At 63.6% G+C, this 9,153-nt stretch overlaps 2 protein-coding genes across 3 annotated transcripts in view; one reads left to right on the forward strand and one right to left on the reverse strand.

Moving 5' to 3' along the window:
• The window catches only part of TRAF7 (TNF receptor associated factor 7), an 18,355-nt gene extending 11,649 nt beyond the window's left edge, over positions 1-6,706 (forward strand). Inside the window, exons 5-20 of the mRNA XM_024759612.1 lie at positions 680-796; positions 1,288-1,380; positions 1,548-1,581; positions 2,249-2,432; positions 3,079-3,344; positions 3,427-3,500; positions 3,727-3,775; positions 3,862-3,989; positions 4,186-4,268; positions 5,006-5,045; positions 5,147-5,263; positions 5,349-5,471; positions 5,621-5,740; positions 5,829-5,960; positions 6,041-6,160; positions 6,331-6,706. Of these exons, the coding sequence (XP_024615380.1) occupies positions 680-796; positions 1,288-1,380; positions 1,548-1,581; positions 2,249-2,432; positions 3,079-3,344; positions 3,427-3,500; positions 3,727-3,775; positions 3,862-3,989; positions 4,186-4,268; positions 5,006-5,045; positions 5,147-5,263; positions 5,349-5,471; positions 5,621-5,740; positions 5,829-5,960; positions 6,041-6,160; positions 6,331-6,345 (1,695 nt within the window). The 3' untranslated portion in view covers positions 6,346-6,706. The remainder of the gene's footprint in view (positions 1-679; positions 797-1,287; positions 1,381-1,547; positions 1,582-2,248; positions 2,433-3,078; positions 3,345-3,426; positions 3,501-3,726; positions 3,776-3,861; positions 3,990-4,185; positions 4,269-5,005; positions 5,046-5,146; positions 5,264-5,348; positions 5,472-5,620; positions 5,741-5,828; positions 5,961-6,040; positions 6,161-6,330) is intronic.
• Positions 6,707-6,854: 148 nt separating this feature from the next.
• Positions 6,855-9,153, reverse strand: part of CASKIN1 (CASK interacting protein 1) — an 11,743-nt gene continuing 9,444 nt past the window's right edge. For both annotated transcript variants that reach the window (XM_024759568.1, XM_024759567.1), the window contains 2 exons: positions 9,010-9,153; positions 6,855-8,650 (listed from right to left, as the gene is read on the reverse strand). The exon at positions 9,010-9,153 is cut by the window's right edge and continues 121 nt beyond it. In XM_024759568.1, the coding sequence (XP_024615336.1) occupies positions 8,554-8,650; positions 9,010-9,153 (241 nt within the window). In that variant the 3' untranslated portion in view covers positions 6,855-8,553. The remainder of the gene's footprint in view (positions 8,651-9,009) is intronic.

Consider the following 9,153-nt stretch of genomic DNA (forward strand, 5'->3'; position numbering starts at 1 on the left):
TGAATGAAGTTTCGGGGCAGGAGGGGAAGAGCGTGGGGAGCGATTGCTCTTGGAGTATCTCTTCTGGAGGGTTCCAGGCCCAGAGGGGAGGAAGGGACAGTACCCCTTGCCCTGGCACTCCCCCAGACCCGTGTTTCTGTTGGCTCAGACAGAGACGAGCACCCGTGGCACCCCCCTCCTGCTCTCAGAAGCTTGGTTGGGGTTTGGTGGGGGTGTCCCCGCCTCCCCTCAGGGAGCCTCACTGGCCTGGGCTAGTGTCCCCGACCAGGACGGCCAGGCGGGTGGCTGAGCCCAGTGGGCACCTGGAGCCCTGCAGCTTCCCGCGGCCAGCCTTCCACCCCCTTCCCTCCAGCAGTCTGGGGGCCGTGGCCACCCCCGCCCCAGGATTGGCTGGTGGAGGTGTCCCCTCTGTGGCCTACATTCCCTCACGGGAAGCAGGAAGCAGGCCGAGCGTGTCCTCGTAGAATTGAATAGCAGGAAGTCTCTCCATTTACACAAAGAAAGTTGGCAGATGTGAGCAGGCGTCCCAACCACAGGGCCGGGACTGCCAGGCAGGCGGGGCCTGGGCGTTACACCGGCTCCCCACGCACAGCCAGGCTGTGGGCTAAGTGGGCGCCCACTGGGACGGGGGTCCGAGCCTGGCCCTCCTGCCAGCTGACGGCCTCCTGTCTGCCCGCAGCCCCCCATCAGCACCCCACGCCGCTCTGACTCGGCCATCTCCGTCCGCTCCCTGCACTCGGAGTCCAGCATGTCCCTGCGCTCCACATTCTCACTGCCCGAGGAGGAGGAGGAGCCGGTAGGTGTGGCCGGGCAGGCTCGGTGCAGACTCCAAGGGACCCTCCCCGTCCTGGGGCGGTGGGGGCACCTTCCCCTCAGGCCCTGATCGGGGCCCCTGATCCGCACGGGTCCACGTCAGGGGCTCGGGGGGCTGGGCTGGGTCCCCCAGGCACGTTCTTCTCACTCCCCACCCCAGGGGCTGCCCAGGCATCAGCTTTGGGAATGAAAGGCGGGTTCCACGTGGGGCCCTTTCTAGTCTCTGTCCCAGGGAGAGGGTAGGTGTCACGGGGTGAGGGCATGGCTGGAGGGGTTCTTCCTGCTCAGGTCTGCTGGAGCTCAGGCCCAGCTGTAGGCTTCAGTGGACTCCTCCTCTCAGGACACATCCTGGCAGAGGTGCTTCCACCCCAATAGGGCAGCCCAGGCCCGCAGAGGAAGGGGCTGGGGCCCTGGGTGCCCGCACTCATGTCAGCAGTCCCAGGCCCCACCCTCACCCAGCCCTGCCTGTTCTAGGAGCCGCTGGTGTTTGCCGAGCAGCCCTCGGTGAAGCTCTGCTGCCAGCTCTGCTGCAGTGTGTTCAAGGACCCTGTGATCACCACGTGTGGGGTGAGGCTGCCCCTCCCTGACCTGTGCACCACCGTGAGGCCCCTTTCATGGGCAGCCTTGGCCTCGCTCACAGGCCTGGTCTGGCCGCCCAGCAGGTGCCCTTTGCAGTGGGCACGGGGTGAGGGCAGCTCTGCGGCCACACCCCAATCTGCCCATTGTCTCCACAGCACACCTTCTGTCGAAGATGCGCCTTGAAGTCAGGTAGGGCCCTCTCAGCCTAGGCTCGGCCACCTTTATTCCCCAGCGGTGGGAGGTCCCTCTGGGGACGTCCGGCCTGGGCCCAGCACTGATGGAGACCCTGGCTGCACAGCCGCTTCTCCCTAGTCCTCCTGCGGCAGTGGTTCCTGGGTGACTGCTCAGGCCAGGCTCGGGCCAGGCTCAAGACCTTGACAAGCACGGCAGCTCAGAGCCCGCCCCACGGCGGGTGTGGGTGGGCCTTCTGGGCACAGTGCCCACTCTCTCGGACGCTGCCCCTGCTGTCAAGGCTGCCAGCCTCACCGTCTCAGGCCTTAGCAGCTGGCCCAGGACTGGCCCTCTCCGTGCTCTGTCCTCAGCTCTCTTGGCCCTGCCCCAGACTCTCGGGTCAACTGAGAGGCCTCTGCCACCACCGGCTCACCCAGTGGTCATTCTTGGTGGCCCAGCCATGCACCCTTTCCTGTTACGGGCACCCCAGAGGGGAAGGTAGATGGGTGGATTAGGCCCCTGACAGAGGCTCAGCCCACCCAGCTGGGGGAGCGTGTTCCAGGCCTGCCGCCCACCAGGGAATGGTCTCCCCCAGAGCAGCCTGGCCACAGTGCCCAGGGCAGGGCTGCCAGGGGAGATGGTGGCTGGGTGGGCTGTGAGGTCAGCATGCCCTCCCCCCCCCCAGAGAAGTGTCCCGTGGACAATGCCAAGCTGACGGTGGTGGTGAACAACATCGCAGTGGCTGAGCAGATTGGCGAGCTCTTCATCCACTGCAGGCACGGTTGTCGGGCAGTCGGGGGCGGGAAGCCCACTGTCTTTGAGGTGGACCCCCGAGGGTGTCCCTTCACCATCAAGCTCAGCGCCCGGAAGTAAGTGCCCCCCTCCGTCCCCAGACCCCACCCCCCAGGGGCACTGAGAACCAGTGCCCCTGGGGACTCAGCACCCCCCCACAGACCTGAGGGGGTGAGGGGGCCTGGGCTGGCATTCACGGTCCCTCCTTCAGCAAACCTTGGTTGAGATCCACCTGTCTGCCAGGCTCTGGGGAGACGACCTTAGCGGGAACCACACCATCGTCTATGTAATTACAAACTGAGGTACAGGTGCTAAGGAGACCTGCGCACCATGGGAACACGGGGGACGGAGCGGTCAGGGAGCTGCGGGTGGTTGGGGAAGGCACAAGCTGAGAATGAATGCATGCATGGGCACGAGCCGGGCAAAGACCTGGGTGAGGGCTTCCGGCAGCTGGCAGAGTTGAGAGCAGAGGGGAGGTGGGGGTGGGGGAAGAGGCAGCAGCTGGCTCTTTAGGGCAGAAGCTGGTGAGGTGGTGGAGGAGCCCTTGAAGAGCTCTGAGCAGGAGTGAAGTGACTGGATTGCTGGGTAGAAGCAGGGTGGGTAGGTGGGTTGGTGGGCATGCAGGTATGCAGAGGATGGTGGCCCATTGGGGCTGCAGTGGGCACAGAAGTGGGATTTGAGAGAGATTCTTGGGGTTGGGGAGGCAAAGGGAAGGGCCTAACTGGGCGGGCAGTTGAACAGGTGGGCAGGGCAGCTGTCCTGTCCCTCCAGGTGCACGTTCATTGGAAACCAGGACACGTATGAGACGCACTTGGAAACCTGCCGCTTCGAGGGCCTGAAGGAGTTCCTTCAGCAGACGGATGACCGCTTCCACGAGATGCATGTGGCACTGGCTCAGAAGGACCAGGAGATCGCCTTCCTGCGCTCCATGTTGGGCAAGCTCTCAGAGAAGATCGACCAGCTGGAGAAGAGCCTGGAGCTCAAGTTCGGTGAGAGCCTGGCCCAGAGGTGGCAGGGGTGCAGCCCCTCCTCCTGGTCCCTGACACCCTTCTTCTGGTCCCTGCTACACAGATGTCCTGGATGAAAACCAGAGCAAGCTCAGCGAGGACCTCATGGAGTTCCGGAGGGACGCGTCCATGTTGAATGTGAGCGGGCAGGGGCCTGATGCAGGGAGGTGGGGTGGGGTGGGGGACACAGGACCATCTCTCAGCTTGGGTCCCAGCAGGAGGCTTGTTCCCACTTATGATTAGGTGTCTGTGCTGGGAGGGCTGTTGCTGCATCTGCCCTGCCCTGGCAGAGCTCAGGCCTGGGGCCATGGAGGGCTGTGGAGCCCCGCCCACCCCACCCTCTGCTCTACTCTTGGCCTCGCAGGACGAGCTGTCCCACATCAATGCACGGCTGAACATGGGCATCCTAGGATGTGAGTATGGGCCCACTGCCGCTCCCGCCGCCATCCCCGAAGCCCCCTCCAGTTCCCCCATCACCAGTTCCCCCATCTCTCTGCAGCCTACGACCCACAGCAGATCTTCAAGTGCAAAGGAACTTTTGTGGGTCACCAGGGCCCTGTCTGGTGTCTCTGCGTCTACTCAATGGGGGACCTGCTCTTCAGCGGCTCCTCTGACAAGACCATCAAGGTGGGTAGGGTCCTGCCTAGGGGCTTGGCAGCCTGGTGGGGCAGGGGTGGGCATTGCACACCAGCCTCTGCCGGCTCCAGGCCTGCTCATGGATGGGGCTTTCTCCCCTCCCCCCATGCTCACATCATTCCTGCCATGGTGCCCCCTGCCACTGGGCTGACCCTGCTGGGACCTGCCCTGATCCTGGTCTCTGCAGGTGTGGGACACGTGTACCACCTACAAGTGCCAGAAGACGCTGGAGGGCCATGATGGCATTGTGCTGGCACTCTGCATCCAGGGGTGAGTGCAGGCACACGTGTGTCCACAGACCACAGGGCCCATGTGGAGCCAGGGATGGGAGGTCCTGTGGACTGTGAGCTTGAGTCCATGGCTGCACGTGTCCTAGAGTGGCTCTTGTCTGCTCCTCCTGGGAGATGCCCTCGACCCTGAGCAGGGCTGAATCATGGGTGGCAGCATGTAGGCCTTCCACCTCTGAAGCCGTACATTCACAGAGCAGAGCCTTGGCCCTGGAGAGACTCAGGCAGCCAGAGGACAGAGGTGGGACCAGAGAGTGGAGGCAGGGCCTCAGCTACTGCTGGCCGACAGCCAGAGCCCGGGGCGCAGCACCACAGAGGAGCCTGCCTGGCCACCCCCTCACCCCTAGGGTGCCCCTTCTAGACCTTCCCTCTTGTCTTGTGTCATGAGGCTTCTGGTTGTGGGCGTGAGTGTGTGAGTGTGTGTGTATGAGAGAGAGAGATGCTGGCTCACAGGAAGCAACAGCTTGACTGCCAACAACACTAACGGGTAATTACCTCCCAGCTCAGCTGTCAGATCCTTGCCAGGCAGGCACGGGGCTGGGCCTCCACTTCCAAGGTCCCCTCGCTAAGGCAGGAAAACCAAGGCTGGGCTCAGCAGTGATCCTGGCAATGGCCCAGGCTGCTGGTTCCCAGTGGCCAGTGCTCCCCCAGCCTGGCCAGGGCATTGTCAGCGAGGGTACTGGCTTCTCACACCCTGACACCTTGGCTTTGCTTCCCCAGGTGCAAGCTCTACAGCGGCTCAGCCGACTGCACCATCATCGTGAGTGGGGCCGGCGGGCGGGCCGGGACCCCCAGGCTCGCTGTGCCATTGGGGCCTGGGCTCGGCCAGGGCCTAAGGCTTCCGGTCCTCCCTCCCGCCAGGTTTGGGACATCCAGAACCTGCAGAAGGTGAACACGATCCGGGCCCACGACAACCCGGTGTGCACGCTGGTCTCCTCACACAACATGCTCTTCAGCGGCTCCCTGAAGGCCATCAAGGTCAGGCAAGGTGGTGTACGTGTGTGCAGGGCGGCAGGGTGCCGGTGCCTGCCCCCCAGGCCTGCGCTCACGGCCACTCCCACAGGTGTGGGACATTGTGGGCACCGAGCTGAAGCTGAAGAAGGAGCTCACCGGCCTCAACCACTGGGTGCGGGCCCTGGTGGCTGCCCAGAGCTACCTGTACAGCGGCTCCTACCAGACAATCAAGGTGCGCCCTCCCTGTGCTGGCTCCATCTGCCCTGCCCCCGCGCTGCCAGCGTGGGGAGACCCTCACATGCACCCTGGGTGGTGGGCTGCTGAGAGGCCCAGGGGATGAGGCGCCTGGCCTGGGACCAAGTGACCCACACTTGCCCATAGATCTGGGACATCCGGACCCTCGACTGCATCCACGTCCTGCAGACATCTGGCGGCAGCGTCTACTCTATTGCCGTGACGAATCACCACATTGTCTGTGGCACCTACGAGAACCTCATCCATGTAAGAGTGGATGCCAAAGGGCAGGGTCTGACTCTGGGCCCCTGCCTTCCCCGTCTGTGTCTCTGACCTGCCTGTGCCACCCCCTCAGGTGTGGGACATTGAGTCTAAGGAGCAAGTGCGGACCCTGACAGGACACGTTGGCACTGTGTATGCCCTGGCGGTCATCTCAACGCCAGACCAGACCAAAGTCTTCAGCGCATCCTACGACCGGTCTCTCAGGGTGCGAGCTGGCCTACCGACAGTGGGAGGCTCAGGGTGGGTGCCAGGCCTGGGCGGTCCTCATGTCCCATGTGCCCCCAGGTCTGGAGTATGGACAACATGATCTGCACGCAGACTCTGCTGCGTCACCAGGGCAGTGTGACTGCACTGGCAGTGTCCCGGGGCCGGCTCTTCTCAGGAGCCGTGGACAGCACCGTGAAGGTCAGTGCCTTGGCCCAGGCCATCCAAAGGGGCTGCATGGGGGGAGCGGGGGCGGGGGAGTTGGGATCTAGCGGCCCTGGGCAGGGGGCAGTGAAGGCAGGTATGGACGGCAGCTGGCTCTGGGGCTGGATGGCCAAAGGGGCACCTGAAACAGAGCCTTTCCCCTGCAGGTGTGGACTTGCTAACAGAATCCAGGCCAGGTCTTGGCTTCCTCTGGGCCTGACCTAGGCCTGTCCAAGTCCGGCGAGCCACATGACTGATCTTGGGGTCTCTGCCTGCCCCATGGGAACAGGCAGGCAGACTCAGCCAGGCAGACAATGCCCTCCCTGCCCTGCGCCCAGTGAGCCTCTCTCTGCTTGGCCTTGTCATCGTCACTGCCAGGACAGTGCCCAGACCATCTGGGTGCCAGGTACGACGCTCACCAGGCCCACCCTCCATCCCCACTCCAGATGGACTGTGGGCCTTTTTACTCACCTTTTCTACTGTTTTTAGACTGTATATAAATTTGATTACTTCCTGACTGAAATAAAAGCTGCACAGACTGTGGCTTTGAGTGGGGATGGTCCTCAGGAGGAGGAAGAGGCCACCTGAGGACACTGGGGAGCACAGGCACCAGCAACCAGTGTGAGAGAAGCTGGGGTGGAAAGCTGGGCAGGGACCACAGGAGGCTCCTGTTGATATCCCCAGGATGTACACTCTTGGTGCCTTCTTCTCCCTGTCGGGAACAGGCTAGCCCCCCACTTGCCCCAATGTACATACCCCAAAAAAGTGAGCCAGGCAGCTCCATATTCTGCTGTTTATTGACAGCTGACAGTAGCTCCCTGCCCGGACCCCCCCTCCCCACCTGCTGGCCCTGGCCTGGGCCACCCACTGAGGAGAGACCAGGTAGCTGGCCAGGCCCACCCACCCGGGGACGTGCCGGCACATGACCACTGGAAGGGGCCCCACACACCCAGGCACCACCTTGGCAGACCCCCTCAGCCCACCTGAATCACAATCGCTGGTTTTCGGCGCTTTTTAATTCTCTTTTTTGTTAAGAAATGTCAGAGTTGTGCCCAACACGTGGATCAGCAGACACGATAGAGGAGGCCAGTCAGTAGTTTTTGGAGTGGGGAGATGGAGGAAGAAGGCGAGAACGACCACACAACACGGCCTCAGACCATGAGCAGAGCGTCTGTGGGAACTGGAGCGGGGGTGGGCTGGCTGCGTGGGGCCAGCTCAGGGCCCCAAGGAGGGAGGGTTGGACACACCCTCACACGCACCACACGCAGCCTGGCATGCATGCCCTGCACCCACTGCTGTCACCCAACTGACGCGCCCACGTTCACCACGCTGTGCACACAGCTCCCCTGAAGCCCAGATGCACCCTAACACCAGCACCCATGGGAGAGGCAGAGCCCTCCCCACTGTCTCCACGGCGTGGATGACACAGCCCAGCAGCGAGCAAGGCACATCCTTCAAGTTCTTCAGATGCAGAGAAGTTAGGAGAGAGAGCAGAGGGAGGGCCCTGGCGGAGCACAGACCCCTCCCCCAGACCCCAGCCTCCTGTTTGTGCTACTGGGCCCGGGGGTCTGGCCACTCCTGGACAGAGGGAGGGAAGGATACACAGACAGATGGCCGGGGCCTCTAACAGCTTTTGTCTTGAGCTGGACTCCATCGTCCTTGCAGTTGGTAAATGGTTTTCTATAGAATCAATAATATTTCTTCTTTCTTTAAATATATATTTGTTAAAGTTATACCTTTTTGTTTCTCTGGGGAAATCTGCCTCAGCTTATTCCCAATAAATTAATACTCTTCGATAGCTTATATTTAGGGAGGGGGGTGCAGTGGGGCAGGGGGCCCAACCCCAGCCCCTTGTGCTGCTGGAGTGGCTGGCAGAGGTCCCCAATGGGCAGTTCTGTGCTGGGCATAGGCCTGTGCTCTGCCACAGATTGGGGAGGGGGCTACAGCAGCTGCCCCCTCCCGCTGCCTCCCAGGGTGGACCCAACCTGGACTCAGGGCAGGGGGTTCAGGAGTTTCCCCTCCTCCACCCACAGCGGGCAGAGCCTGGTGGTGGGTGGGCAGGTGGCCCAGCAGTTATTGCACAGGGAGCAGCAGATAAGGAAGGGCACCCACAAGGCAGCAGCATCTGCCCAGAGCCCTTGGGTCCACCAACCAGGCAGTCCTCCAAGCTGGGCCCAGGGGCAGGAGTTGTGCTTGTGCGGGGGCTGGACAGAACGGCCCACCCCCGCCTCGTGCCCGCGGCTGCCTAGCGGGCTGCCCCCTGCGCCCCTCCCCCTTGGTCCACCGCCCTGCCCGCTCGCGCCGCCCCCAGAGGTACCCATCCTGAGGTAAAGGTCAGTGTGCGGGCCGGAGCCCAGGCGGCGCGGGTGGGCCGAACTTGGGCGGCCGCGTCACTCCAGCATGGCGTCCAGCTGGTCGGCCAGGTCGTCAAACATGCTGCCAATGTCGTCCAGGATGCTGCCGGTGCTCTTCTCGGCGGCCGAGGGGCTGGGGGCGGGCGCAGCGTGAACTGGCTGGGTTGGCGCAGAACTTCCAGCCCCCATGTCCCGCCCATTCAGCGCAAAGTCCCGCCCCTCGCGGAGGTCACGCCCCCGCATTCAGGGGCGGGGCCGGATCAGTCCACGCACTCCCCACATCTGCCCCGCTCCGCTCCCGGCCTACTCACAGTAGCCTCTGTCGGGGGCTGGGGCAGCTCGTAGAGCCCGCCCACGCCAGGCCGTGCCCGGCGCAACTCGGGCCTGGCGCGACTCGGCCCCGCTCTCGCAGGGCAGCCTTCAGGTGTGCACCTGCCGCGGGGGCGCACAGCTCCCCACCTACGCCCACGCCGGACCGGGTCCTGCACCTACCGCGAGCCTTGCGCGTCCTCCTGCCGGATCTTCTCTTCTACGGCTTGCAGCGCCGCCGCCAGGCACGCGCTTGTCTCCTCAAGCTTTTGCCTGGCGCTGTCCCCCGGCGAGGCGCCGTCGGGCGCGGCGGGGGGCCCGGCTGCC

The sequence above is a fragment of the Neophocaena asiaeorientalis genome, unplaced genomic scaffold (genome assembly GCF_003031525.2).
Source record: "Neophocaena asiaeorientalis asiaeorientalis breed wild unplaced genomic scaffold, Neophocaena_asiaeorientalis_V1.1 scaffold254, whole genome shotgun sequence".
NCBI lineage: Eukaryota > Metazoa > Chordata > Mammalia > Artiodactyla > Phocoenidae > Neophocaena > Neophocaena asiaeorientalis.